This window comes from Squalius cephalus (assembly GCF_949319135.1).
Source record: "Squalius cephalus genome assembly, chromosome: 1".
Classification (NCBI taxonomy): Eukaryota; Metazoa; Chordata; class Actinopteri; order Cypriniformes; family Leuciscidae; genus Squalius; species Squalius cephalus.
The window spans coordinates 20,104,505-20,132,367 of NC_137122.1; the positions used below are offsets into that span (position 1 = coordinate 20,104,505).

General features: G+C 36.7%; 3 protein-coding genes across 9 annotated transcripts in view; all 3 read right to left on the bottom strand.

Annotated features, from left to right (window-relative positions):
* The window catches only part of LOC307171247 (uncharacterized protein), a 51,580-nt gene extending 43,147 nt beyond the window's left edge, over positions 1-8,433 (bottom strand). Inside the window, exons 1-2 of the mRNA XM_079892751.1 lie at positions 8,381-8,433; positions 7,860-7,907 (exon numbers count right to left, since the gene is read on the bottom strand). Coding sequence (XP_079748877.1) covers positions 7,860-7,907; positions 8,381-8,402 — 70 coding nt within the window. The 5' untranslated portion in view covers positions 8,403-8,433. The remainder of the gene's footprint in view (positions 1-7,859; positions 7,908-8,380) is intronic.
* A 953-nt stretch (positions 8,434-9,386) lies between these two features.
* Positions 9,387-25,295, bottom strand: tmem184bb.1 (transmembrane protein 184Bb, duplicate 1). 5 transcript variants are annotated; one of them, XM_079881474.1, is made up of 11 exons: positions 25,176-25,295; positions 23,611-23,829; positions 20,625-20,790; positions 17,951-18,041; positions 17,755-17,830; positions 16,756-16,847; positions 16,141-16,310; positions 13,880-14,074; positions 13,246-13,272; positions 11,697-11,827; positions 9,387-9,845 (listed from the first exon to the last, which is right to left on the bottom strand). In XM_079881474.1, the coding sequence occupies exons 2-11, from the start codon at positions 23,827-23,829 to the stop codon at positions 9,819-9,821; spliced, it is 1,194 nt and encodes a 397-aa protein (XP_079737600.1). In that variant the 5' UTR covers positions 25,176-25,295; the 3' UTR covers positions 9,387-9,818. The 5 variants fall into 5 exon arrangements, with proteins under 5 accessions (XP_079737600.1, XP_079737598.1, XP_079737596.1 ...); XM_079881472.1 differs by having other exon boundaries at positions 11,675-11,827; XM_079881470.1 differs by lacking the exon at positions 9,387-9,845 and having other exon boundaries at positions 11,522-11,827.
* Positions 25,296-27,625: 2,330 nt separating this feature from the next.
* tnrc6bb.1 (trinucleotide repeat containing adaptor 6Bb.1) overlaps positions 27,626-27,863 on the bottom strand; it is a 28,622-nt gene continuing 28,384 nt past the window's right edge. For all 3 annotated transcript variants that reach the window (XR_013822220.1, XM_079880600.1, XM_079880599.1), the window contains one exon: positions 27,626-27,863. This exon is cut by the window's right edge. The gene's annotated coding sequence lies outside the window, so the exon portion shown is untranslated.

Below are 27,863 nucleotides of genomic sequence, written 5' to 3' on the forward strand. Positions count from 1 at the left end.
TCGCTTACCCCACCTTAATATCTGGCAGTTTTGTGTCCATCTATAGTTGCCATCATCTGAAGTCTTCACAAGTGAGGCTGGATCCAAACTGGAGCTGCTGTAATCTCTAGTGAACTTGCTGAGCATCCTGAGATAGAAACAGGGAAGCAACAGGAGAAACATTAGCATAGCTGCAGTTCATATTATTTCAGGCAAAAGATGATCATGTGCACTTTTTACTATTTCATCACATATTAACTGTAAAACAAGATTATGAGATGTGTTAATTGAATGCTTGGCTAAAGAGTTGTGTCTTTAGTCTAGATTTAAATTGGGAGAGTGTGTCTGAGCCCCGAACATTATCAGGAAGGTTATTTATGAAAGTAAAAGAGTAGCAAAACTCAAGAGCATAAAGATGTGAATTTGAGAACTTGTCCCCTGTAAAATACCAAAGTTCAAAGTTGAATTTAGAGATTTGCACTTGCACAACGTGACTTAACGCATAGACAGTGATATTAAAATAAATAAATGATAACTCTGTAAACACCATACTAATTAAAAATAGACTACTATGTACAGTTAAGCTATGTACAGTCCTCACATAGAAAACTGGTATAAAACACTTAAAGGTTGCATGGTATGAAAATGTCACTTTATGAGGTTTTTTAACATTAATATGAGTTCCCCTAGCCTGCCTATGGTCCCCCAGTGGCTAGAAATTGTGATAGGTGTAAACCAAGCCCTGGGTATCCTGCTACGCCTTTGAGAAAATGAAAGCTGGTAATAATCATACATTTTTCTTGAGCGTCAAATCATCAAATTAGAATGATTTCTGAAAGATCATATGAAGCTGTGATGCTGAAAATTCAGTTTTGATCACAGGAATTAATTACATTTTACAATATATTCACATAGAAAACAGTTATTTAAAATTTGTTATATTATTTCACAATATTATTGTTTTTAATGCTCTCTTGGTGAACATAAGAGACTTCTTTCAAAACATAATTTTTTTACCAACACAATTAGTGCATGTTAGACATTAGTGTATGTTTGAAGTTTTACTTACTAATCATATGGTTCATAGCGCCTTAAGAGATGATGATCCGCCCAACTCTGCTACGGTGGAGGCCAGGGCATCAACATTGAAGGATCTAGGAACACAACAAACCATTTGTCACAGAGCCAACAATATTATTATATAATGCCAGGTTTATTACAAGTAAGAAGCTATAGCTAAGCTATATTATATATAAGCTACAGCAGAGGTGAAATGCTTTTCTGAGATGAGTTTCTGAATCTATTTGACCTGCATCTGGGCATGGAGTACCTACGGCCTGAGGGAAGTAGCTTGAACTGGCAGGACAAAGGATGACTAGGGTCAGCTGCAATAGATAGTGCCTTCTTTGCCACTCTGTTGGAGTAGCTGCTAAATGTGTGAGAGAGGGGGAAAGTTAAAGCCTGCAATCTTGCTACACGTCCTAACAATACTCTCTAATCGTTTTTTGTAGACAAGGAACCAAACCAGCAGATAAAACTGAAGGTTAAACAGACTGAATAAAACAAGAATAAAACATTCTCATCAAAGTGGGGTCAATGTTAAAATTTCTCAGTCTACGGTAAAAATACATTCGCTGCTGGGCTTTGGCACAAACAGCATCAGTGTGTGTGATTCAAAACATAGCTTACTATCAATTATTGTGCCAAGGTTGTATTCTTGTATTATCTCAATAGGTTATGATAGTGAGGGGAAGAGGGGGACTCTGTTTCCTAAAATCAGTAATTAATTATTTAGTTTTGGATTTCCTAACGTTACCTACCTACCTGTATTTCCTACTTCTCCAGCAGTAGCTTTCTTCAGAAATGTTGAAGTCGTGGAGCTTTCCCTCTGTTATTTTGTTGCTGCTGAAATCACAGAACATTTTTTTTAATCAATATTTGTTTACCACTGAGCTAGTTTCAACCATGTAACTTAAGTGTAAGTTCTCCATGTAAGTGACGTCACCGATTACATACGTTTATGTTTACGTTTGTGTAAAATAAATTAGTTCACTTCCAAGTAAAACCTTTACAAAACCTCTCATATACACATAAGAGGTGATTAAAAGCCCAAACTTTCATAAACAAAAGCTCAACCGAGTCAACGTTAACTTAGCTTAACTCTTCTGAAAACGGTTGAGATGCTAACGGACTTTTTCCGAAGACACAAAGCCATGTCTATAAAAGTAAATATTCAACATAAGCGTATCAATTACAAGTAAGAGAAGTGTCAAGAACAGTTGTGTGTATTATCCGTGTGATTTTAGAGACTAATATCACCTGAAAGCAGTGAATTTGAAAACAACAGCGAGAGAGGGAGTTTTCCTGCTTACCAGTCGCAGTGGTCCCGCGGCGTTTCCATGGCAACTCTGCGCCGCGGCCGCTCCAGTGTTTGAAAGCGACTTGAAAGTTCACAAGCACAACGCGACATCGGCCTCCCGTATAGTGGGCCGACCTAAAGCCGACGTAACGGAGCTGGGAAATAGAGCACTGACTGACAAGAGATCTGCCTACGCCTGGCCGACGCCTTTGCGATGTTATAGGGAGGGAGGCCGACGCTCGATGTTGGGCCAACGTCGGCCCGACGTACGTGTGCTATCTGGGAAAGACATTGTACGTGTACCCACCAGATTTCGTCATGAGTCATTTTGTACCCACCACTTTTAACTTCCGTTGACCGTTTTCAGTGGTTATGAGGAGCAATATGAGAGAAAAATTTTGTAATCATTGTCTGACACAACAAAAAAATATATAATATTCATTTTATTTTAATTTTCGTGTTCGCATTTATGAGGGAAAAAACAACGTGTCAGTTTACGGTTATGGACGTGAGCGCTCTAAAAGCGGCAATAAAAGTCTGCTTTAAAACTTTCACAGAGACCTCAAACAGAACAGCTGCCTTTCTTTAAATTGAATTTCGTTTTGTATTAATTATATCTTAATTTTAATCAATGTTTCGTGAACCAATTGCCTGGATTTAAGAAGTAAATATAGCAGACAATCACGACATTGGAGGCGCCGGGCGATATCTCATAAATGAACCGAAACTCAGCGTGTAATGCACATTCACATTTACAGTGTATTTAGACACATTTAGACGCATTCATAATCATTACTTTTACCGGTTCTTTGTGGCAAGCTTTATGCGTGCGGTCGTGCGCTTGAGTGCGGCTATATTACGTAAACGCTCATGATCCATAAGTAGGCTAATTAAATTAATATAAAGGGGCGATTTGTCCACGAATTACTTAAATGAACAACTAGCCTAGTATACTAGTCGACTACAAAAAAAAAAAACTTTTAGTCGAAAGCAGCCCGTATTCCACATATTTTCGAACCAGGCAACAGGACATCTGTGTTGAGCGAGGCCGTGGACCCTGAGCGGAATGAACGAGCGGAGCGGAATATTCAGAAATGCGCTCTCCACTCACGAGCTCTGATCGGAACAAACCCGAACCTCACTGTCTGCTGAACTTGCAGAATCATCAAAATATAATATTTTCTAAAGAAGAATTTTAAAACTTTATTGGTGGTAGTTGAGAAGAATTCCTCTTTCCATATCTAAATCATTTCGAGTGCAATATAAATGTATCATATTGTTATTCTTATTATATAAGAATAATACGTATTTTTTACAACATTTTTAACATATAGAGAATACAAGTTTAGCGTGTTGTGTGTATTTCCTAATTATAAGCTTTTGGTGAAATTGCAACAAAACTAAAAGAGTAAAAGTGCATAAAAACATAAAAACATGGCGTCGTCTCAAGAAATATCTGCGTACACACTAAACCACTGAAACCGACTCAAAACGATGTAGCCTAGTATACATACCAGACCAGGCACTGCAATTCTGCCACAGACATACACTAAAAACGGAGAAGACTTAAAGCATGCGCATAAACCTTGCGCGCTATACAACAATAATATTAGGCACAGTAGCTTCTTTTTTTTCTTTTCTTTTTTTATCAAGAACTTTGTTGAACAATATGAACAACCATAAATGGTCTGGTACAAAATATGAGTCACGATATTCGATAGTTAACGGATGCATAAAGCTTGCCACAAAGAACTGACAAAAGTAATCATGTGTCAAATATAGCAAGGAGACATTTTAATTGTTTACTAATCAACTAGTGTTTTATGTGTCAGTCAAAGATGTTGACAATGCTGACTCGTCATCTTCGCAGATATTGTGAACGTGCCTATAGAGAGAAATGCACACTTACAAAAGAGAGTTGTCTGTTTCTTTTCGTTTTGAATTGTTTTGTTTAAAAGTGGACATTTCAAGCTTTCTAGATACATTTCTGAGTTTCGGTTCATTTATGAGACGAGCTCAGTTCACGAGCAATGCAAGTTATATCGCGCCGGTGCCTCCATTTCCTGATTAAATCGTCTTAAATGCGTCTCCGTGTGGACAGAAACCAATGTAATCTTCCTGATTTAATCACGTAAAACACAAGTCTAAACACAAGCACCACTCTTCTGAATGATGGTAACCACAAACCTCCAAGAGTTTGTAAACCAATTGTTTGTAAAACATATTTAATATTTACAAATTCAAAAAAAAAAAAAAAAAAAATGTTTTACAGTGTATAAATAAAACGACATGAAGAAAGTTATTTCCAAAATGTAATTAATTGCACAGTCTTTGTTTTAGCTGCTTGTTTTAGCTGCTACCAATTGCACAGAGTCAAGAAATTACAACCACCCACCCCCCAGGTCTGCCGATTCAACCCCCAATGCTAATCGATCTCCTCTCAGGGAATCAAAAGAAAACCGGTTTTTCCAGTTTTCACCAGCGTGTGGGCGGGGTTTTAATCCCTTGCAGTTCCTTTGTTTAAATGCTATTTAAGCAAATATACTATACATACGCTTTAAGTTATTTCAAATTAATGTTTATAGCTTAATTTGTTGATATCGCGTAACTTAATTTGACATATGTTGATATAACCAACTGACATTGTAGATTCCATTGCATGCCAGGAAGAGGCTTATGCTTTGTTTTAAGTAATGAGCATTTACTATAATATAGCCGCACTCAAGCGCACGACCGCACGCATAAAGCTTGCCACAAAGAACCGGTAAAAGTAATGATTATGAATGCGTCTAAATGTGTCTAAATACACTGTAAATGTGAATGTGCATTACACGCTGAGTTTCGGTTCATTTATGAGATATCGCCGGCGCCGGTGTCGTGATTGTCTGCTATATTTACTTCTTAAATCCAGGCAATTGGTTCACGAAACATTGATTAAAATTAAGACATAATTAATACAAAACGAAATTCGATTTAAAGAAAGGCAGCTGTTCTGTTTAAGGTCTCTGTGAAAGTTTTAAAGCAGACTTTTATTGCCGCTTTTAGAGCGCTCACGTCCATAACCGTAAACTGACACGTTGTTTTTTCCCTCATAAATGCGAACACGAAAATTAAAATAAAATGAATATTATAATTTTTTTTTGTTGTGTCAGACAATGATTACAAAAATTTTCTCTCATATTGCTCCTCATAACCACTGAAAACGGTCAACGGAAGTTAAAAGTGGTGGGTACAAAATAACTCATGGCGAAATCTGGTGGGTACACGTACACTGTCTTTGTATCTCTTTAGAATATTGCTTTTAGAAAAACTTTTAGTTTTTTTACTTTTACTTTTAGAAAAAAACGACATAATTATGAATCAAATTATTATGAACAAGTAATGAAACTGTGTCAAAATTCGACAACACAAATAATGATCAAAAAGCGATATAACGCACATCTCAGATTAAATTAATTATATAAAAAACAGGGAACATTTTGTAAAAGCAAAACTGAACAAAATGCATACTTAAAATAATTGTATTAGGCTATGTGTTACCGAATATTTAATACCACTTCCCCATAATGTTGTAATTATTTTTTTAAAACAACATCTGTCAAACTGTCAATCAGATACCTCTTATCTGGTCATTTTTATTTTATTTTAGAAGTCATAACTGTTGATCACCCTTTGTATGGAATTTGTGAATATGAATATTTAGAAGATTTACAAACTGTCGGCAAGACCTCAAACCAACCCCGGACATTCTGAGACTAACGTGGAAAAATCTTTATGCTTAATGCATTAAGACAGTTCAATTAAAATATTTATTAATAATGTAATGGCAAATCAGATGCGCCCAAAATATAAATGCTACGCGTTGAGCTGCAACATTACCTCACAAGAAATATCTGCACAAGAACAATCACACAAGAAATATTTTCACGAATTAAGAATCTGGGTAAGTCGCATTATTTAATTGCATTATGTTAGGATGATTTTGTGTTTATATATAAAAAATACTGCTGGGTTTTTACAGGCAGAGTCACGTGTATTATGCTCACACTAAATTCTCTGTTGCACTTATATAAATGCGCATTGCATGCACAATCATCTTAATAGTTGTACAAAAAAGTTATGCGCTACTGGCAAGAACGTCACTTTGCTGTTTTAATAAAAGCAATGTTAAATATTCTGCATGCACTCATCTCCTGGAAACCACAGCAATGACAAAGCATATAAAAATTCGTAAACGTTGTCCAATACCCCTTCTTGTCTTAATGAACCTTTTGCATTTACAAATATTTTCAAATGTCTGTATAATACAGTAGCCTACTGTAAATATTTGTGTCTATTACTATTTATAATTTATATTTTATTGTGGATGTTTTCTCACAATCGTGACGTAATGAAGTAAAAGAAAAAATCTAACGTAAAGTTGTTTTTTATGCGCCACCTGGTGGATATTCTGTGAAGCGAAACACATTGAGGGAATTTGTAAGTAGCGCCCCCCGAAAGCACTTGCAGAATTCTGCGAGACTCTACGAGACGAATTGCCGAATGCCGCGGGAGAAAACGCGCGTTTTTAAAGGCCAGATCTGTAACCAACACCATCAGAACACTTTTTCTCTTTGTTCATCTGGCAGTTATAACTCAGATACAGCAGCCAAACAAAGTCTGAAGTTAATAATTTAAGGGTCAAGAGCCCAACTAAAGCAAACACTGATCGCCATAAAGGTGGCTTACAATTTGTGATTTTCTTCTTCAGTGATTCTGCTTGTTAACATCAGGTGTCTTCAATAATGCTCAATCATCACTCAATTAATCACTTAATTATCTCATTAACTTTAACACTCTTGAGTGTTAATTTAACACTGGAGTTTTTGCTGTGTACTTTGGGTTAAGGTAAAACGTTGAGTTGGAAAAAAATAAAATTTTGGTTTGACATTAAATCAAAATTTATGGTTTTAACTAAATCATAAATACAATTTGAGAAAATCTAAAAAAAATTAGCTGTAACAAAATTACATCAATTGTTTTAAGTTAATCCAAAGTATAATTTTTTTCAGTGATAGAGGGCGTAACACTTACTTTGAGGCAAAGTGAAAACAGAAGGTATAAACTGAAAATCACAATTTTCCATTGGACCAAGTAAATATATATTTTGAATGAATTGCACTGATGTTTCACTTTTTTCAGTGTGGTCACACTCCCAAATACCTTTATACTTTACTACAATTGCATTACTCATCACAGATAGTAAAGATAGAGGTCATATAATTATTACAAATTTTTGTCAAGTAGAGAGTACAAATTGTTAATATCTCTGATAATCAGTAAGTAGCCAAAAATATACTTAAGTACAGTAATTACATTTATTCAAATAATTTAAACCAGTGTTTAAATCCAACATCGCAGTTGTTAAACAAAAATGAACAAAATATTTGAGTTTGAATTAATCTCGTCCGTTTTTAAGTGGATAAACTGCCTATTATTTCCACAGAATCTTCAAATAATTGTTTATGGTGTTAGAACTTACTGTCAGGAGGTGGATCTATGCTCCATCTGCTGCGATAAGGATCAGTCACTGAAACAAAAGTCTTGCATTGACTGTCACCACAATAACACAACTGAAAACAAACATTACATTTGAATGGTTCTTACAAGCAGCAATACTGGGCAAAGTAAAAGTGTGAATTGCTGAGGTAGGGATCAGATTAGAAAATAAAGCCAGTTTAGAATTCGCTGTGTTATTATGGCATTGTAAAAATCAAAGAACATAAAAACAAAAACCATAATAGAAAAACAACAATAAAAAAAGTAATCTGTCAGTTAACTTTGTTGTGACTCGTCTTGACACGAACTCGCTGTAGCAAGAAACGTTCATGTAAAGTCGGTGTTAGTGTCATTAAACAACACAGGCCTGCACAACAGCACAGTCAACAACTTTACAGAAAAAGTTTAGTGGTTAAGTGAGATCATCCGTAGTCAATAAGAGTGGTGGATATGTGAAGAAACATGTTAGTACACATATTTCGGTTAGCTAAAGTCAAAGCTTACACGCACTCAGACTCTGTGCCATTATATCACCAGCTCCGTTAGGTTTTGTTTCTGAACCGAAAGCGTAAACCGAGAAGACAAACTCACCTGCGCCCTCCTGTGGAGACTTTAAAGCACAAGGACAGATTCCGCACTTCTAACAAACAAGCAAATCACTCTCATTTTGTGGCTGACTTGAGTTTTTACTTTCTGTCTGATCTACTAAACACGAATTATATAAACTGAAATATAAAACATATAGCCTATTATATAAACGGTGAACCCAAAAGCTTCACCAAGCCGAGTGCATTATGTTAAAATTCTAGATAACACTTACAGTCCCATTAATTAACATTATGTTTTTGAATGCATTAATTAACGTGAACTAACAATGAGCAATACATATTCCAGTATGTATTAATGTTTGTTAACAGTTCATTGTTAGTTCAGGTCCGTCCATTAATTATAAAAATATGACTTTTGATTTTAATAACGTATTAATAAATGTTAAAATTAACTTAGATTAATAAATGCTTTAGTGTTGCCAAATTTTACATTTAAATAATCAAATTTGCATACGTTTCTTTTCTTAGGTATATTCTTGCCAAAAATACACCTAAAGAGTTCATGTACAGATGAATGACAATTACTAGTCGTTGAATAAACTAGAAAAAGTCTAAAAAAAGCCGTTAATAAAACAGAGAATTAAAACACTACAGTTCAAGTGCAAGTTATACGATTATGACTTTATGACCTTTTTGAATTAACGTGAAGTTAATATAGTTGAGATGGCATAAACTCAACTTTAATTGTAGGACATTCTTCCTTCTCAGACACAAAACTAGAGAAACTGACCTGCACAGATCAAAAAGATTTAACATTCACACTGCGTATTTCAATTACCAATAGTTTTCAAAGATTTATAATGTGTATTTCTTATGGATAATAGGATTAAAGAGGACAGTTACTAGAGGAAAACCAAACTGGAAATTAAGATCAGATGAGCAAATAACTGTTGTGTCAGAACTCACTGCTTTCAAACATCTGAGGTTTATTCTGCATTGGTCTCACTCATCTTTACATCCATTTGAGAAAGAGCAGGAAAACACTTAAGAGTGAAAAGAAAGTGAAAATACAAACTAAACTGCTTCATTGAAAACTGCAGGTATTTACTATGGTAAAGTTTTCAGTCCAGTGAACACGTTTAAGGCATTTCCATCATGAACTAGTTGCTCCTGTGGTTTATTACGCAGCAGTCTATAATCTAGATACTTCATGATGTCAATAAATCTTCACGATACCCTGAAATACACATGTAGAAAGAGCCGAGAAGAGTGTTTGTGTGTATGTATGGCACATTATGATTGATAATCATCAGTCTGTCTGGGTCTGACGGCTGATAAACCCTCAGGAGTGTGTGTGTGAGACGCTCTACATGAACAGCAGCTTCAGATTGAGTTTAGATCAAACCACTGGTTCTCCATCTCTGAAACGCAGCATGATCTTATTCTTTTACATTTCATTTAGAAAATTTGATTAGAATTTGAATACATCTGTATGCATTTGCACGTCTTACGTTTACAATATGTGACCCTGGACCACAAAACCAGTCACAAGGGTCAATATTTGGCCGAGATACAACTATTTGAAAATCTGGAATCTGAGGGTGCAAAAAAAAATCAAAATATTGAGAAAATCTCCTTTAAAGTTGTGCATTTCTGTTCGCGATTGTGCTGCATTCACTCACATACATTTTTTATACACTTACGGTAGGAAATTTACAAAATATCTTCATGGAACATGATCTTTACTTAATATCCTAATGATTTTTGAGATAAAAGAAACATCTAGAATTTTGACCAATAGGCCTACAGTGTATTGTTGGCTATTGCCACAAATATACCCGTGCAACATGTGACTGGTTTTGTGATCCAGGGTCACATATAAGCACATAGTCCTTGTTTTAGAGGTGCGCGCTCAAGTCTGTTTAAAGCTGTTGGTTGTGTGTGTGTGTGTGTGTGTGTGTGTGTGTGTGTGTGTGTGTGTGTGTGTGTGTGTGTGTGTGTGTGGTGTGTGTGTGTGTGTCAGAACTCGTCGTCTGAGCTGAGCAGGAGTGTTTTCTCGTTACTGCAGCTGATCCTCATGTAGTGTGTGTGTGTGTGTGTGTGTGTGTGTGTGTGTGTGTGTGTGTGTCAGAACTCGTCGTCTGAGCTGAGCAGGAGTGTTTTCTCGTTACTGCAGCTGATCCTCATGTAGTGTGTGTGTGTGTGTGTGTGTGTGTGTGTGTGTGTGTCAGAACTCGTCGTCTGAGCTGAGCAGGAGTGTTTTCTCGTTACTGCAGCTGATCCTCATGTAGTGTGTGTGTGTGTGTGTGTGTGTGTGTGTCAGAACTCGTCGTCTGAGCTGAGCAGGAGTGTTTTCTCGTTACTGCAGCTGATCCTCATGTAGAGTGTGTGTGTGTGTGTGTGTGTGTGTGTGTGTGTGTGTGTGTGTCAGAACTCGTCGTCTGAGCTGAGCAGCAGTGTTTTCTCGTTACTGCAGCTGATCCTCATGTAGTGTGTGTGTGTGTGTGTGTGTGTGTGTGTCAGAACTCGTCGTCTGAGCTGAGCAGCAGTGTTTTCTCGTTACTGCAGCTGATCCTCATGTAGAGTGTGTGTGTGTGTGTGTGTGTGTGTGTGTGTGTGTGTCAGAACTTGTCGTCTGAGCTGAGCAGTAGTGTTTTCTCGTTACTGCAGCTGATCCTCATGTAGTGTGTGTGTGTGTGTGTGTGTGTGTGTGTGTGTGTGTGTGTGTCAGAACTCGTCGTCTGAGCTGAGCAGGAGTGTTTTCTCGTTACTGCAGCTGATCCTCATGTAGTGTGTGTGTGTGTGTGTGTGTGTGTCAGAACTCGTCATCTGAGCTGAGCAGGAGTGTTTTCTCGTAACTGCAGCTGATCCTCTGTAGTGTGTGTGTGTGTGTGTGTGTGTGTGTGTGTGTGTGTGTGTGTGTGTGTGTGTGTGTGTGTGTGTGTGTCAGAACTCGTCATCTGAGCTGAGCAGGAGTGTTTTCTCGTTACTGCAGCTGATCCTCGTGTAGTGTGTGTGTGTGTGTGTGTCAGAACTCGTCGTCTGAGCTGAGCAGGAGTGTTTTCTCGTTACTGCAGCTGATCCTCATGTAGTGTGTGTGTGTGTGTGTGTGTGTGTGTGTGTGTGTCAGAACTCGTCGTCTGAGCTGAGCAGGAGTGTTTTCTCGTTACTGCAGCTGATCCTCGTGTAGTGTGTGTGTGTGTGTGTCAGAACTCGTCGTCTGAGCTGAGCAGGAGTGTTTTCTCGTTGCTGCAGCTGTCGGAGCGTCTCACTGGTTCTCCTCGGCTCTGCTGTGTGTACTGCTGGTACGCCGGAGAGAAGTTGTGGATGGCGTCCTGCAGCATGTCTCCTGGGTTCATGGTCTCCTTCAGACTGCTGGAGATGCTCATGGGAGCACAGCGACCTGACACACACATACACAGATTAACCATTGAAACACAAAGCTGGTGTGGTAAAAATATATAGCAGAAGGACTAATCAGACAAGCAACAGCTCGAGAAAAGCATGGCTATAACAGTTTACCATGTTACTCTGCTGCAGTAAATACTAAACTCCTGCACTGTATGTAGGCCTATACAAAACCTGGATGACCTTCTTTATTTGTCCCAATGCACACGCCACTGTAAACGCTAACATTCTGGCAAGGTTCTCTCAAACAAACGTTCTTCCAGTAACATTAACATAATGTTTGTTCAAAGTTATCTGGTCTTTAATAATGTTCTCAAAACATTCAGGATTTTTTTTTCCTGAGACATTTTAGTTAACGTATTTTAAATGTTTCTACTTGTTTCGGAATGTTCAGAGAACATTTAAAAGTAACATTCTAATAATGCTTGAAGAATGATGAAATGGAACGTTCCAAGTTCTGGGCTGTTCTATTGTGAAGAATGTCAGAAACTTCGCATGTATTCCTTGTTTTAAGTCACTTTGGATAAAAGCGCCTGGTAAATGAATAGATGTGAATGTAAACTGTATCCCACAATGCAAAGCCCTTTAGTTTAGGTCCTAGTGAGGTGTATAAACGGTGAACGTGATTTCACCAAGTACTACATGGAACAACTTTCCAATCAACCAATCAGGGGTGGGTTTCCCGAAAGCATCGTTGGCCAACTATGGTCGCAAGTTCCGTCGTTACCAATAGAGTTCAATGGACATTGCGATGAACTTGCGACCATAGTTGGCCAACGATGCTTTCGGGAAACGCACCCCAGATTTGAGGGACAAGTTTACAGTTTATGTCAAGTTTAGGCTTAGAACCAGGGTGAGGTGCTTCAACGTCAGTGTTATTCACCTATCATTTCCCTCTGATTTTAAGGAAAAGTTATGGGTAGGGTTAGGTTTAGGGGTAGGGATAGGGTAAAGACTAAATTTTGGGACAGGAATGTTGTTCCAGGATCAACAAAATATGTCGATCCAGGAACATGTCTTACTTGGCAAAATCACGGTAACCGTGTATAAACAGTCAGTTATGTCAGCCATAACATTTAATCATTTCACTCAATATTATAAAATATTTTTGGTAAGTTTGTTGTAAAATTGAACATTTTTAATTATTTTTACTAGGGTTAGGTCTCACACTACTGAGCATTTAATTGGACAAACATCTGTAAATGAAAAAGTGAGTTCATCAGTATTTAATATTATAGGCACTGCAAAGATGAATAACATGAGATCACACATCACAAAATGAATAAAATTCAATGAAAGTACTTAAATGAAATGAAATTTGTCCTCTATAAACATACAGCCCATTAAAAGTGAATTATGTATGAAATTAACTGAGTGAAAACACAAAGAAGAAAAAGTACACATTAGACCTACCGTACTGGCCATAGACAGGAACACAACCTGAGAGAGACAGAGATGGACAGACGGGGAAGAAGAGGAAACAAACCCAGGAGTGAGGGATGATAGAGATGAAAGAGAGGAAGAAAAAGAGGAAGATCAGTTCAGAAACATTCAGAGTCTGAGACATAGAGGTATTTCAGCTTTATAAATGTGCGAAATCTTCAATGCCACGGTGAAATAAATCATGTTTTATCTGAGAGAAAGTAACTCAAAAGAATTGGAATCTAAATGAATCAGAATCAAATCAAATTGAGTCTAAACTATCCATGAAAACTATATCAAATGTGTCTCTACAAATGTGTTTCTCTCAACATCTATGTGATTGGCTGTTAAGTGATCGTCTGCTCAGTGATTTCCTGCTCGGTGATTGTCTGCTCAGTGATTGGCTGTTAAGTGATTTGCTGCTCAGTGATTGGCTGCTCAGTGATTGGCTGTTAAGTGATTGGCTGCTCAGTGATCGTCTGCTCAGTGATTTCCTGCTCAGTGATTGGCTGCTCAGTGATTGGCTGTTCAGTGATTGGCTGCTCAGTGATTGGCTGCTCAGTGATTGGCTGTTAAGTGATTGGCTGTTCAGTGATTGGCTGCTCAGTGCTGTTGTGTTTGTTACCCTGAATATCGAGTCTCTTGTCCATGTAGACCTTGTACGTGAACGCATGTCTGAGCGCCAGAGCGGCGAAAAACATCTCGATGCAGATGATGAAGTTCTGGTAACCGGCGGCAACAGTCCCCTCCCCCACAGTGACATCAGGAGAGTTGATGCGAGGAATCGCGCCGCACTTCTCCAGAATCGCCAACAGCATCCCTACATCACACAAAATCATGCAGTTTTAGATAACAGCACTTATAAAATATAGTTTTTTAATCTTTCATTTTGTTTTTAACATCCTTTTTCTTTTTAAAATGTATAAAGAGTTGATGTGTGAACAGCTGATTGTAAAAATAATGCATGTTACAAAACAACTGCAGTTTTTCATTCTAGATATTTATATTAGAATTATATTCAATAATATTTAAAAATATTTAGTTTAATATCTTATAGCAATAACAGCAGCATCCCTGCTTCACACGAGGAGGAACCGTTTTTTTGATTATCAATTGAAAAATACTATTGCTGTATTAACATGTTCTTTAAAATGTACATCGTTTCCTGTCTTATTTAAAAATGGTATATTTTATGAAGTTGCATAAAAAGTTAATGTAAAAATATTTACAAAAAAAATGCAATTTCTTACACAAAATTTGTATTAATATTTTGTCTTGATATTTAAATTGAAGAACTTATTATTGTTTATTATATTTAAGAAAATATATTCATGTTGTTTCAACAATACTATTTAGATTAACATCTAATAATTTGATCATTTTATGATAATTTTAAGATATTTATATTTAAGAATTATATTTATTTTTTTGATAATTATATTTATGATAATTTTAAGATATTTATATTTAAGAATTATAATTATATTTCAACAATAATATTTTAATTATAATTTTAATATTTATTTACTTTTTTTTAAGTTTGAAGTCACTTTATTTATTTATTTATTTATTTATCTAATTCTGTTTAATTAACATGCTTTATCATACATCCAGTGGCTCGTAATGATGTGACTGAAAATTGTTTCAGCCATATAGATAGTTTTTCTAAAGTAAGAGATGAAAAGTGCATTACATTCAGCAGAGAATTCATCCTGATTTAATGAGGAAATCATCACTAAGGTCCTGACAAAAATTGCTAAATCTTTAAACTTTTCGCCAACGTTGAAGATTTACATCAAAGATAAAAAACAACACTTGAACCCTTTTTCCCTTTCAAAAGCTACACTCAATGCTGTGCTTGATTTAAGCGCTATGGGAACGAAGTATACGGTAGGAAATGAAATGTGGAGGATTTTTAACTGTGACGAGATGATTGACAGGCCAGTTTACTGTGAGGATGTGACAGAGAGCAACCGTTAAAGACGCAATTGTATGACGTGATAGTGTGTCCCAAAGCTTGTCTACTCTTCTGCTACACACTCAAACGTATCTACTTTTTCTTCACAAAAAAAGTAGGCCTTCACACTTTTAGGCCGTAGTATAAGTAGGCGAACAGAGACGCTGCAATACTGTGACGTGTGTGTGCTTCTCAAGCTCTCAAAAGCTCTCTGTTTCCTCTGATACGAGTTAGCTTTTGCTAGGCAGTGAGCTGAACAATCTCTTTTTCCTCTACACTTTGACAAGTGACAAATGACAAGTGAAACAAAAAGAAAATGATTGGTTTACAAACCAAACGGTGTGTGCCTCCGTGTTCACGTCCTATGGCTGAATCAGACACACACTGATGCTGTATTAATATCTTGTCTGGCTGTTCTTTGGCCACATTTAATTCTGAGGAAATTCTGAGAAATTAAATATTGAAAATAAATAAAAATAAAAATAAGAATAATGGACTTTGAGAGTGCCGCCAGACTGCTCTCCTTGAGGATCTCCATGACGTTAACTCTGACGAGAAAACCTTATTCTTCGCGCCCTCGACGTCAACTTATTAAAGGGATACTCCACTTTTTAAGACAAAACAATACCTGCCGATGCACCTGTGGCTCATCTAACTATAGCCTCTGACGCGCGCACTCCAATGACGTCACTGTCTGAGGCTATACAAGCTCAAAGTCAATTCATATACACACATATATTCACAGCTGGTCACACACACAAGTTTTCCCATAGCGCTTAAATCAAGCGCAGCATTGAGTGTAGCTTTTGAAATGGAAAAGGGTAACAGTCAAGTAACCCGAGACATTATTTAGGACAAAACCCCAAATCAGCTGTCAGGTCACAGGTCAGTGCGGATGATGATGATGATGATGATGAAGACTCACTCACCCTGCCAGAAGGAGAGGAAGACGACAGATTTGACCATGAGGAACTTCAGCATGGGACCGTACGGCTCCAGGAGATCTCGAGTGGCGAAGTAGAAGAGGAAGAGAGCGTAGAGAGAGAGACTGACCGACACGTTATAGACGATCGTCACGTATAAATAACCGCTGGCCGCGCTGCACACAGACACAGATGGTTTAGTACAACGCTCATTCATGTGTGTGTGTGTGTGTGTGTGTGAGAGAGAGAGAGAGAAAGAGAAAGAGAGAGAGAGAGAGAGACAGAGATGATTTAATACAACACTCATTCATGTGTGTGTGTGTGTGTGAGAGAGAGAGAGAGAGAGAGAGAGAGACAGAGATGATTTAATACAACACTCATTCATGTGTGTGTGTGTGTGTGTGTGTGAGAGAGAGAGAGAGAGAGAGAGAGAGACAGAGATGATTTAATAAAACACTCATTCATATGTGTGTGTGTGTGTGTGTGTGTGTGTGTGTGTGTGTGTGAGAGAGAGAGAGAGAAAGAGACAGAGATGATTTAATAAAACACTCATTCATATATGTGTGTGTGTGTGTGTGTGTGTGTGTGTGTGTGTGTGTGTGTGTGTGTGTGTGTACACACTTGAAGTCTCCGTCTCTGTATTTCCCGAAGGCCTGAAGGATCACTGTGAAAATGGCCATCAGCGGCTTCACCACACAGAACTGCAGCGTCGCCTGAGACACACACACACACACACACACACACACACACACACACACACACACACGCGTTTATTCGAGAACTCGTTCAGAACACACTGACTTCTGTCATGAATATCTTCTCAACTTGTCATTTGAATATATTCATTTTCTTAAGGTAATAAAGGAAAAAGGCCTGATTACAAACAGGCTTTTATACATATATAAATAAATAAAAACACTTCATAAAGCAGTTTTTTAAAGCAAGTTTTGTTTTAAAATATTGTTTCATTATTTTTAATAATTTGGTGCTTGTATGGTAAATTTGATCAGTTTGTCAAGAAAACCATAAAACAGGAAATGCTGTTTGAACCTCTCAGGTAATCTCATGATATTAATGTTTCGAAAAATTGACTACTCGCTACTACGGAAAAGAGCTTAAACTTTTTATTCTTATTTTTTGGAAAATAACATTTACATGCCCAAATTATTCTTTTTCATTTGTACATTGATGCATTTTTATAGTCATTAAATTTAATATAATGATTAAATATTTTTTTAATGTAACAGATTACATGCCACCTAAAGATTTGAGAGACTTTGAAAGTATCTTAATGCAAATAAAGATCGTATCAATTATATTGTATCTGTCATTGAACCATACAAGAGATTCGTTCAAAAAAGCTGATTCATCCAGGAATGAAACAAATGAAGTCTTTATGAGTGATTTACTGAAATACTCATTCAAACAGTTTTTTTAAAAAATCTGTCATTTACATTAAATTAAATAATTAAATTAATTTAATATTTTTAAATAGATTGCAGAAATTAATGTTTTGTCAGAATCTCTAGTTTATTAAATTATCTATTATTTGTGATTGACAAACAATGTGTGTGTGTGTGTGTGTGTGTGTGTGTGTGTGTGTGTGTGTGTGTCTGATACCTGTTTGCAGAAGCGCAGGAAGCCGATGGAGTAAGTCCTGCCCCACAGACAACAAGTGCCGTAAACACAGCTGGACCTGAACACACACACACACACACACACACACACACACACACACACACACACACACACTTGAGAAACAGCTGATTCATCATCTGACACAGAGAGAATACACAGAGAGAATCGCTGAACTCACTGGATGGGTTTTCCTCTGATCTCGGCCATGATGGCGCTCTCGCCGCCCAGATACTCATAACACAAACTCAAGAAGTTATAGATCACGAACGCTGCAGAAAACACACACACACACACACACAGCATCAGCACAGAAAACACAAATCACCATATCACAATTCATTCTCCACCACAGCGATGAGATTAAACTGAGAGCCAACAGAGATTGGGCTCACATTGTCCAAAGATCCCTAAAGTCTCGGTCACAAAACTCAGAGAGTTAATATAAACTCATATATTTCTCATCGAAGCTGTTCCACATTCATCTCGACACTGACACTACAGAAAAACAAAACTCAAAGAAGGAAGGACTGTGAAAGCATCATTATATTTCAAGCAAAGCATGACATCAGCTGATTTATATAGGATTGTGTGAAACACTGAAGTAGCCAATAAGAACGCAGAACTGCAGTTTGAATGTGAATTTAAGGAAATGGAATTCTGAAATATTCCAAAAACACTTAAACTCTTAAACACAATGAGCTCTCATTTGTTAACAGTAGTTCACACGTTAACTAGCATTAACAATGAGCAATATTTATTTGCAGAATTTATTATTCTTTGTTAATATGTTAGTTAATAAATAGTTCAGAGCGCATTAACTAATGTTAACTGATACAACTTTGGATTTTAATAATAAATGTTGAGATTAACATTTACTCAGATTAATAATTGCTGTATTGTTTATTAATAGTTCATGTTAACTAATGTAGTTAACTAATGTTAACAAGAAAAACCTTATTGTAAAGTGTTGCCAAAAAATACTTAAAGCTACACTGTGTGATTTTTACCCCCATCTAGCGGTGAAATTGTATATGACTACCCAGTGAAAATTAGTTTCTGTTCCTCTCAATTCCGAGGGCGTTTTAACTCCTACGGTGGCCGTATTATTCCAAGATTAACATGGCTTCCAGTTATCACTTCGTCCATGACAATAATAAACAATAATACGTCTAAAATGAATAAAACTACAGGACAGATGTCAGGAGGTAAACGTCACCCTTGGAATCGGCTATCCCAGCATAATCAGATTAGGCTAACGTTACAATGTGTACAAAGTAAAAGCAATTAAAAATAACTAAAATTTACAGTGTCCTTTTTTTATATAGCTTAAAAAATTGCGCCTTTAAAACTATTCATCACCTGTGATCCGTCGCAGCACAGATTTATGTTACAAGGTAAACAATACTTTTTCACCATTGACGCGAGGATGAAGTTATACTAGAGGTCGATCTGGCGTTATGCACAACCATGCTATGGTTAGACAAGCAACTATAAAACTTCGAATTTACACAAATGAATTACAACAGGCTGAATTACCTGTCGAGAAGAAAGCAGGCAACCTCGGCGTCCGTTTTAAAATCTTTTCTCCTCATGAGCTCTTTCCATCTGGGAAAAGTTACTCCAATATTGACTATGGTCTTGCTGATTTGTCTGTCGCGTTGACGTTTTAATTCTCTCTTTCAAATGTGAGTACGCACGCACACACACACACACCACACTATCTTTCAAATCTGCCGGCACTCGCGAGCTCGCGAGTAATCTCCCCCTCGCATTCGTCACGGTGTCACTGAGTGAAAAACGCAAAAGGCGAATCTTGAATTTACAGGCATGTCCCTCTTTGGCTAATGTAGTTTCAAGATGGAGGGGCAACATGGCGACCGGCATTCGAACCCCTCACCCGTATGTACTTTCAATGGCAGATTATAAACTTAAGAGAATACTTTATTACTTGAAAGAAGTAGATATACATTAATGAGCACATATATTTTTGAAAGAACTAAGTGTTTTTTGCTAAGAATCAACTAAAAAAGTTACACAGTGTAGCTTTAAGAAAACGTTGAATGATGGCTGAACAAAAAAAAGTTGAAAATTATTTTACGCTTAAAAAATTAAGCCTTTTTTAAGATATAAGCATTTCAATTAATAGTAAAAATCCATCAAATTGAATTGAATAATCCTTATGTAAAAATATGTAAGAATTATTCAATAAAAATATGTAAGGATTATTCAATTATTTTATTAAAACATTTAAGAATTATTCAATTAAATTATGTAAGGATTATTCAATCATTCAATTAAAACACATAAGGATTATTCAGTCATTTAATTATGTAAGGATTATTCAATTAAAATATGTAGAAATTATTCAATTATTCAGTTAAAACATATAAGGATTATTCAATTATTCAACTAAAATATATAAGGATTTCTTAATTATTCAATAAAATATGTAAGGATTATTCAATTATTCAATTAAAATATTTAAGGATTATTCAATGAAAATATGTAAAGATTAATCAATTATTCAAATAAAATATGTAATTATTATTAAATTCAGTTTGATGGAATTTTACTATTAATCGAAATGCATAAATCTTGAAAAAATGCTTAATTTTTGAGTGTATAGCGCTTTATTCAATACAGCAGCGTGGCAGAAGTGAACAGGATGGTAATAATAACAGTGTTAATGTTGCAAAACTCATCAATTATGCAACATAATAAAGCAGCTGTACAGAAGATAATAGTTTCATATTCAGCTCAAGTCTTGTTCTCTTCTGACAGTGTCAGTGCAGTCAAATCCATATATTAGTTAGAGTAGACGTTTAAAAGGCCTCACACACACACACACACACCTTCGTAGCAGTCTCGGACGGTGTCGAAGTACACGTAATACTCCTCGTTGGTGAAGAACAGCAGACTGAGCCACGAGTCGAAGGCGTAGATCGGCACGATGAAGAGGATGCGCACGATGTGCCGCTGCTCATTAGGAGTGTTATAATAACGCAGGTGCATGTAGATCTGAGACACACACACATTATTTTACATTTATTATCATATTCTTCATTAAGTGCATGCATCACATATTGATGCTTTATTATATATACACATCAATCATGGCAATAAATGACACATTTAAACTGAGCAGAAACACAGCTTCATGTTTAAGACAGAAGAGTTCGATATGCAAGTCAAACACGTGTGAATTAATTATAAACGCCTGTGTGTGTTTGTGTGTCAGTGGAGCAGGTTATGCTTTTATCACACACACACACACACACACACACACACACACACACACACACACACACACACACACACACACACACACAGAGAGTTCTGAATGCAGTTGCTATGCAACCACCTCTACTCTCTGATGTCATGCCACCTGTTGCCAGAGCAACTGCTCCTCCTCCTCCTCATCATCATCCTCCACATCATCCTCATCCTCATTTATGTCAGGAGTTCCCAACATTATGTCATCTGAACCTCCACAACCTCAAATACACCTGATATTTCATGCAATGTGAACGTTACAATAAATAGATCATGAGTTACACATCATGTTGTTGCAAATCATCAAAACCATCTAATCTATATTATAACAAAAGTGTTGCATATTAATTCAAAGAGAAAAATTAGGCTATGCAATACACATATAACATTTTTTGCTTTTATTTTATATATTGGTATTATTTCATATATAATATGTAAAAAAAATATTATATATATATATATATATATATATACACACAGATATACAGATATCATAATGTACTGTATCAACATTGTAAGAATGTATTTATAGTATATATTATATTAAGAAAACGAATTGTATATTTATTTCATATTAATATATATATAATATATTAGTATTACAGTACGTAAATATATATGCTATAAAATTCATATAAATATTATTCAATACACAATAGAATATATGTGTGAACATTCACTATATTTTTTCTATCTAATAATACAGTGAGGAAAATAAGTATTTGAACACCCTGCTATTTTGCCAGTTCTCCCACTTGGAAATCATGGAGGGGTCTGAAATTGTCATCGTAGGTGCATGTCCACTGTGAGAGACATAATCTAAAAAAAAAAATCCAGAAATCACAATATATGATTTTTTAACTATTTATTTGTATGATACAGCTGCAAATAAGTATTTGAACACGTGTCTATCAGCTAGAATTCTGACCCTCAAAGACCTGTTAGTCTGCCTTTAAAATGTCCACCTCCACTCCATTTATTATCCTAAATTAGATGCACCAGTTTGAGGTCGTTAGCTGCATAAAGACACCTGTCCACCCCATACAATAAGTAAGAATCCAACTACTAACATGGCCAAGACCAAAGAGCTGTCCAAAGACACTAGAGACAAAATTGTACACCTCCACAAGGCTGGAAAGGGCTACGGGGAAATTGCCAAGCAGCTTGGTGAAAAAAGGTCCACTGTTGGAGCAATCATTAGAAAATGGAAGAAGCTAAACATGACTGTCAATCTCCCTCGGACTGGGGCTCCATGCAAGATCTCACCTCGTGGGGTCTCAATGATCCTAAGAAAGGTGAGAAATCAGCCCAGAACTACACGGGAGGAGCTGGTCAATGACCTGAAAAGAGCTGGGACCACCGTTTCCAAGGTTACTGTTGGTAATACACTAAGATGTCATGGTTTGAAATCATGCATGGCACGGAAGGTTCCCCTGCTTAAACCAGCACATGTCAAGGCCCGTCTTAAGTTTGCCAATGACCATTTGGATGATCCAGAGGAGTCATGGGAGAAAGTCATGTGGTCAGATGAGACCAAAATAGAACTTTTTGGTCATAATTCCACTAAACGTGTTTGGAGGAAGAAGAATGATGAGTACCATCCCAAGAACACCATCCCTACTGTGAAGCATGGGGGTGGTAGCATCATGCTTTGGGGGTGTTTTTCTGCACATGGGACAGGGCGACTGCACTGTATTAAGGAGAGGATGTTAAATGAGGCCATGTATTGCGAGATTTTGGGGAACAACCTCCTTCCCTCAGTTAGAGCATTGAAGATGTGTCGAGGCTGGGTCTTCCAACATGACAATGAGCCGAAGCACACAGCCAGGATAACCAAGGAGTGGCTCTGTAAGAAGCATATCAAGGTTCTGGCGTGGCCTAGCCAGTCTCCAGACCTAAACCCAATAGAGAATCTTTGGAGGGAGCTCAAACTCTATGTTTCTCAGCGACAGCCCAGAAACCTGACTGATCTAGAGAAGATCTGTGTGGAGGAGTGGGCCAAAATCCCTCCTGCAGTGTGTGCAAACCTGGTGAAAAACTACAGGAAACGTTTGACCTCTGTAATTGCAAACAAAGGCTACTGTACCAAATATTAACATTGGTTTTCTCAGGTGTTCAAATACTTATTTGCAGCTGCGTCATACAAATAAATAGTTAAAAAATCATATATTGTGATTTCTGGATTTTTTTTTTTTAGATTATGTCTCTCACAGTGGACATGCACCTACGATGACAATTTCAGACCCCTCCAGGATTTCCAAGTGGGAGAACTTGCAAAATAGCAGGGTGTTCAAATACTTATTTTCCTCACTGTATATTATTATTAGATTTATATTATATCAAATATATTACACATACTTGTTCTATTCAATCTAAATACATAAAATAAATGAAATTGAAATAAAATAAATTAATTGTAATGATTAATATACTTAACACATAAATATATAGTAAATCAAAACGTAATAAATCCCGTTGGTAACGTCTGTTTAATGGAGGAGTCTGAGAGTCTAATGGTTGAGTGTATGCAGTAAGTGTGTGTGTGTGTGTGTGTGTGTGTCTGACCTGTTGGCAGGTGAGCATCAGCGCCGTCCAGGTGAAGATCCCAGAGATGGTCTGAGCGGCGGCGGTCATGAGGAAGATGGGCGTCTCCACGGCGACCACTGGGGTTTCCCACGACCGGTTTTGACCCTCAGGGGCCACCGTAACCACCCCGGGCCCTGGCGCCATGACAACCAGAGAGCCGTTTGATAGAGACACGTCCCTCCGCCACAGCAGAGCCATCTGCAGACGAGAGCCAATCAGAACACAGCAAAGATAAGCAAACACCAGGGGGCGGAGTCAGTGCTAATAACAACAAACGACCACCAAAGCAACTCAATCATCTACAGTAAAGAGGTTCTCTGCGTCTTATGACAGCATACAGTGGGGGAATTATTAAATGACTCAAAAACACTCCTAAAGCAATATGGATTTGAGATGATCCTGAGATAATCCTCCTGCAGTGATGATAAAGCATCAATGACATCATCTGATCTCTGTGTGTGTGTGTGTGTGTGTGTGTGTGTGTGTGTGTGTGTGTGTGTGTGTGTGTGTGTGTGTGTGTGTGTGTGTGTGTGTGTGTGTGTGTGTGTGTGTGTCTTCCAGGAAGTAGATAGTCTCAGTGTTGCCATGTCAACCGGGTCTGGAGACAGCAGCATCACAACACCACTGACCGAAACACTGATCGTATCTGAGCTCATGTTTCTGCTCTTACGAGTGTCACGAGTCCCTCTGAATACAACACACTGACTGGTGAACAGACGAGCTGAGAGATTAATCTATTAATAGCCCAAAACTACCAATACAAAAATAAACCCAAACTATATATGAAAAGATATGAATCAAACTTGACATTTAAATACCTCTTAAGTGTACATTAAGTAGCCTACCAATTACTGATTGATTAAGTGATTGTTAATGATGTAATTTATTTGAAAGTTACTTTATTTATAAGTGTTAGGCTACTGGAAATAAATTAAATAGCATAAGAAATTACAGAACAATCAAAACATCCACGCAATCTAAAAGGTAAGACGACATTTCAATAGTATATCCTATACTGAATGATCTTATTCATATACCCTGATATACAAGCTACACAATCTAGGCTACTTCTACGCCCAATAACGTGGTAATATCAAAGAATAGTTTTGTAATATCAATCTGTACGCATATAAAAAGGCTCTTAGTAGCCTATTTTTTAATTTTTAAATCAGAATGCGATCAACATAAAGATAGAGCGACCAGGCCTTCTTCAGTGTGACCGATAAACCTGTTTCTGTTCACCAACTTACATTACTTCATCTCACTGATGAGTGTTTCCAGAAGATCTGATGATCACTGACACGCGTAAGATTAAACCAGAGATCAGCGACTTTACAGTTAAAACAATTAGTTCTGCCTCTTTATTGATACTGATTTAAACGAGATCGAGCGCTTCTGCTGTTCGCGATCCGTCTGATGGATGATGATGATGATGCGCGAGCGCTGCGGTGCGTCGCGTCGCGTCGCGTGCGGATGCGCTGATGTTTCTACAGCTGACTCTGATTTCATCCAGATCTCCAGGAGTAAAACACAATCACACTCACGTTATTCAGTGTATTCCGCTCATCTGCAGCTCTCAGGTCGCGAAACCCCGCATGATGCTGTTCCGCGATGCGCTCCGTCCGTCCACTGACGCTCGCTCGCTCCCCGTGACGTCATCGGGACCGCAGCGACGCTCGCGCGCCCGCCAGGCGACGCATCATAATGACATTCATTAATAAGTCATTAACACGCATTAGGCTACATATTGCGGAACAGATAATCAGATCCTGGAGACATGAATGCTCAGTGTCAGTTTCTATAAAATCACGTTAGTAGACAAAATAAATTGTGTCAAATTGTACACTAAAACGGAACTTCTATATGTTATTTTTAAACGCTTTTAATAGTACATCTAATTTGGTTGGTAGTTTAGTCTCCACCCTTAATTATGAAAATTATTATTATTTTTTGGGGGGTGGGGGTGGACTGATTTAGTATAACCAGTTTTACTACAAATACCATGGTTAAACTATGGTTGGTGCAGCAAAACCATGGTTCATTTGTGGTTACCATGGTTTAACTACAATAACCATTTCTTTTTTTTTTTTTCTTTTTTTTTTTTTGCTTTATTTGGAGTTAAACCATGGTTAATTTTACTATGGGCAAATGCAAACTATATCACTCAGCTCAATGTGGCTAATATAAATATTAACATTATGAATTTCTGTAAAGTTGCTTTTGAAACAATGAAACACAACTGAATGAAACCCATACGGACATGTTAAAAGCTGAGAGGTTAATCTGTTATTAGTCCAAATAATCCAATTTCACACTGTATGCACTGAAAAAAAACTTGTAGATTTACTTGATACAGTTCTAACAATTTGCACATTTTAAGTAAATTTTACTGCTACTACCTGCTATTATCAAGTAAATCTACTTACTATTGAACTAAGCAATTTAGTAAATAATACTTAATTCTATATGTGAAATTAAAAAAACTTAAATATAAGTAAAATCTAAAAGTTCTACATTAAGTTAATTAAATGTAACAAAATTAACTTTTTACTCAAATAATATAACATTGAATTAAACCATGCTTTTAAAATGATCGTTTTAAATAAAACAATAGATATCATGTAGATTCCATATCTGTATAATAGAAGTAATGCAGCACTAACACGAACACAATACACAATGATGGTAACATTCGATAGATTGTTTCTGAGTAGAAAATGAACTCCAGATGTCATAAAACAGCAAGTTACAAAACCTATCATCAAAAGCAATGATACAACAGTGTAAAAACAGCTGGAAAACAGTGAAAATAAAATAAAAATATTATTCATAATTAATTACTCATTAATTATTCATGCCCTAGTCCTAGTGCATGATGGGAACACCAGTATCAGAAAAGTTGAGGTTTTACTTGACTTTATATCGTTGATATTTACGCTTTAATTTCTACAAGCTTGAGTTGAGCACTAATATAGAATTTACTGTTTTTTAAATTCTAGAATTCTTAAAATTCTAAAATCTTCACTTTTTCATGTAGAAATTACATCATTTTTATCAGTGTGGAAAAATATGAATGCATCTAATCTACTTGAATTGTTGTTTAAGTGATTGTTAAAAAACACGTTACTCAAGAGTTAATAGTAACACTTTACCATATGATTTTTTTTTTTTTTACGTTAACAAAAAATAACAATTATCAATACTATTGATCTTTATTAATGTTATAATCTCAACATTTAGGCCTACTATTAGGTCAAAATTTGTATCTGTTAACATTAACGCAGTGTGAACTAACAAACATTTTATTAACTAAAATCAACACAGGTTAAAAAAATCTGTAAAAATATATTGCTAATTAGGACCTCATTGTAAACTAAGTGTTACCCAGATAATAATAATTAAACTGGAAATACAATTATAACCTGTAAACTTCCCTCTAAACACACAGACGGGTTTACAGCCGAGCTGAGCGACAAAATAAGAGTCCAGAAACCACAAAAAAAATCTTTATAACAGCTGCATATGTCACTTTTATTTAAATAAACTCTTCACTTTTTCTTCCTCTGTAAAATCTCAAAAAAATTAAACACTGAAAGGAGTGTTAAAGTCTTAATTTAAAACAAAAACAACAATACAGACACATATAAACACATGTCTTTCAGCTGTTTGTAAACTCTGGACAGGCGGATAAGTTTGGCAGAAACGCCGTCACACGTTTGTGTCTTAAAAATGCTTGTAGAATCATTATTATTGCAGTTCAGCCAATACAAAAAGGCTACATGAGTACGCTTAAAAAACAACCAAAGAAACGCCAATCGCAGAAACCCGCTAATGCCAACGTTTGTAAAACACAACCAGCAGTGTATAGTGCACAGTTAACAATGTACAGCCGCACACAAACACAGACAAAAACAGTAAAGTGCACACATACACGCATTATAGACGCCGTCAGTCCGTCCAACACACTTGAAAGTCTCTGAAGATAACTGGTATATGCCATAGCAAAAAACAGCGTACGAATCGTATAAATGTAACAGCAAACCTGACGAACAGATAAAGAAGGGAACAGTGGAAGGTCAGTACGAGTACAGATGCGTTTAAGTTGCACAAAATTCACAGGAACGCCGCCGCGCTGGATAGAAAAGAAACAGAATCTGCGCGAATCTCGCAAAACATCGCAACATTTCACGCCGGGATCGCAAGGAAATTAGGTTTTGTGTGAGGAAAATGTA

Coding starts and splice junctions, on each gene's coding strand:
- tmem184bb.1 (XM_079881470.1), bottom strand. CDS start 23,829: ATGGCTCTGCTGTGGCGGAGGGACGTGTCTCTATCAAACGGCTCTCTG. Junction 16,848..17,754: donor TCCTGCGCTTCTGCAAACAG/GTATCAGACACA, acceptor TGTGTGTCTCAG/GCGACGCTGCAGTTCTGTGT. Junction 13,273..13,879: donor CAAGAGACTCGATATTCAGG/GTAACAAACACA, acceptor TGTCTCTCTCAG/GTTGTGTTCCTGTCTATGGC.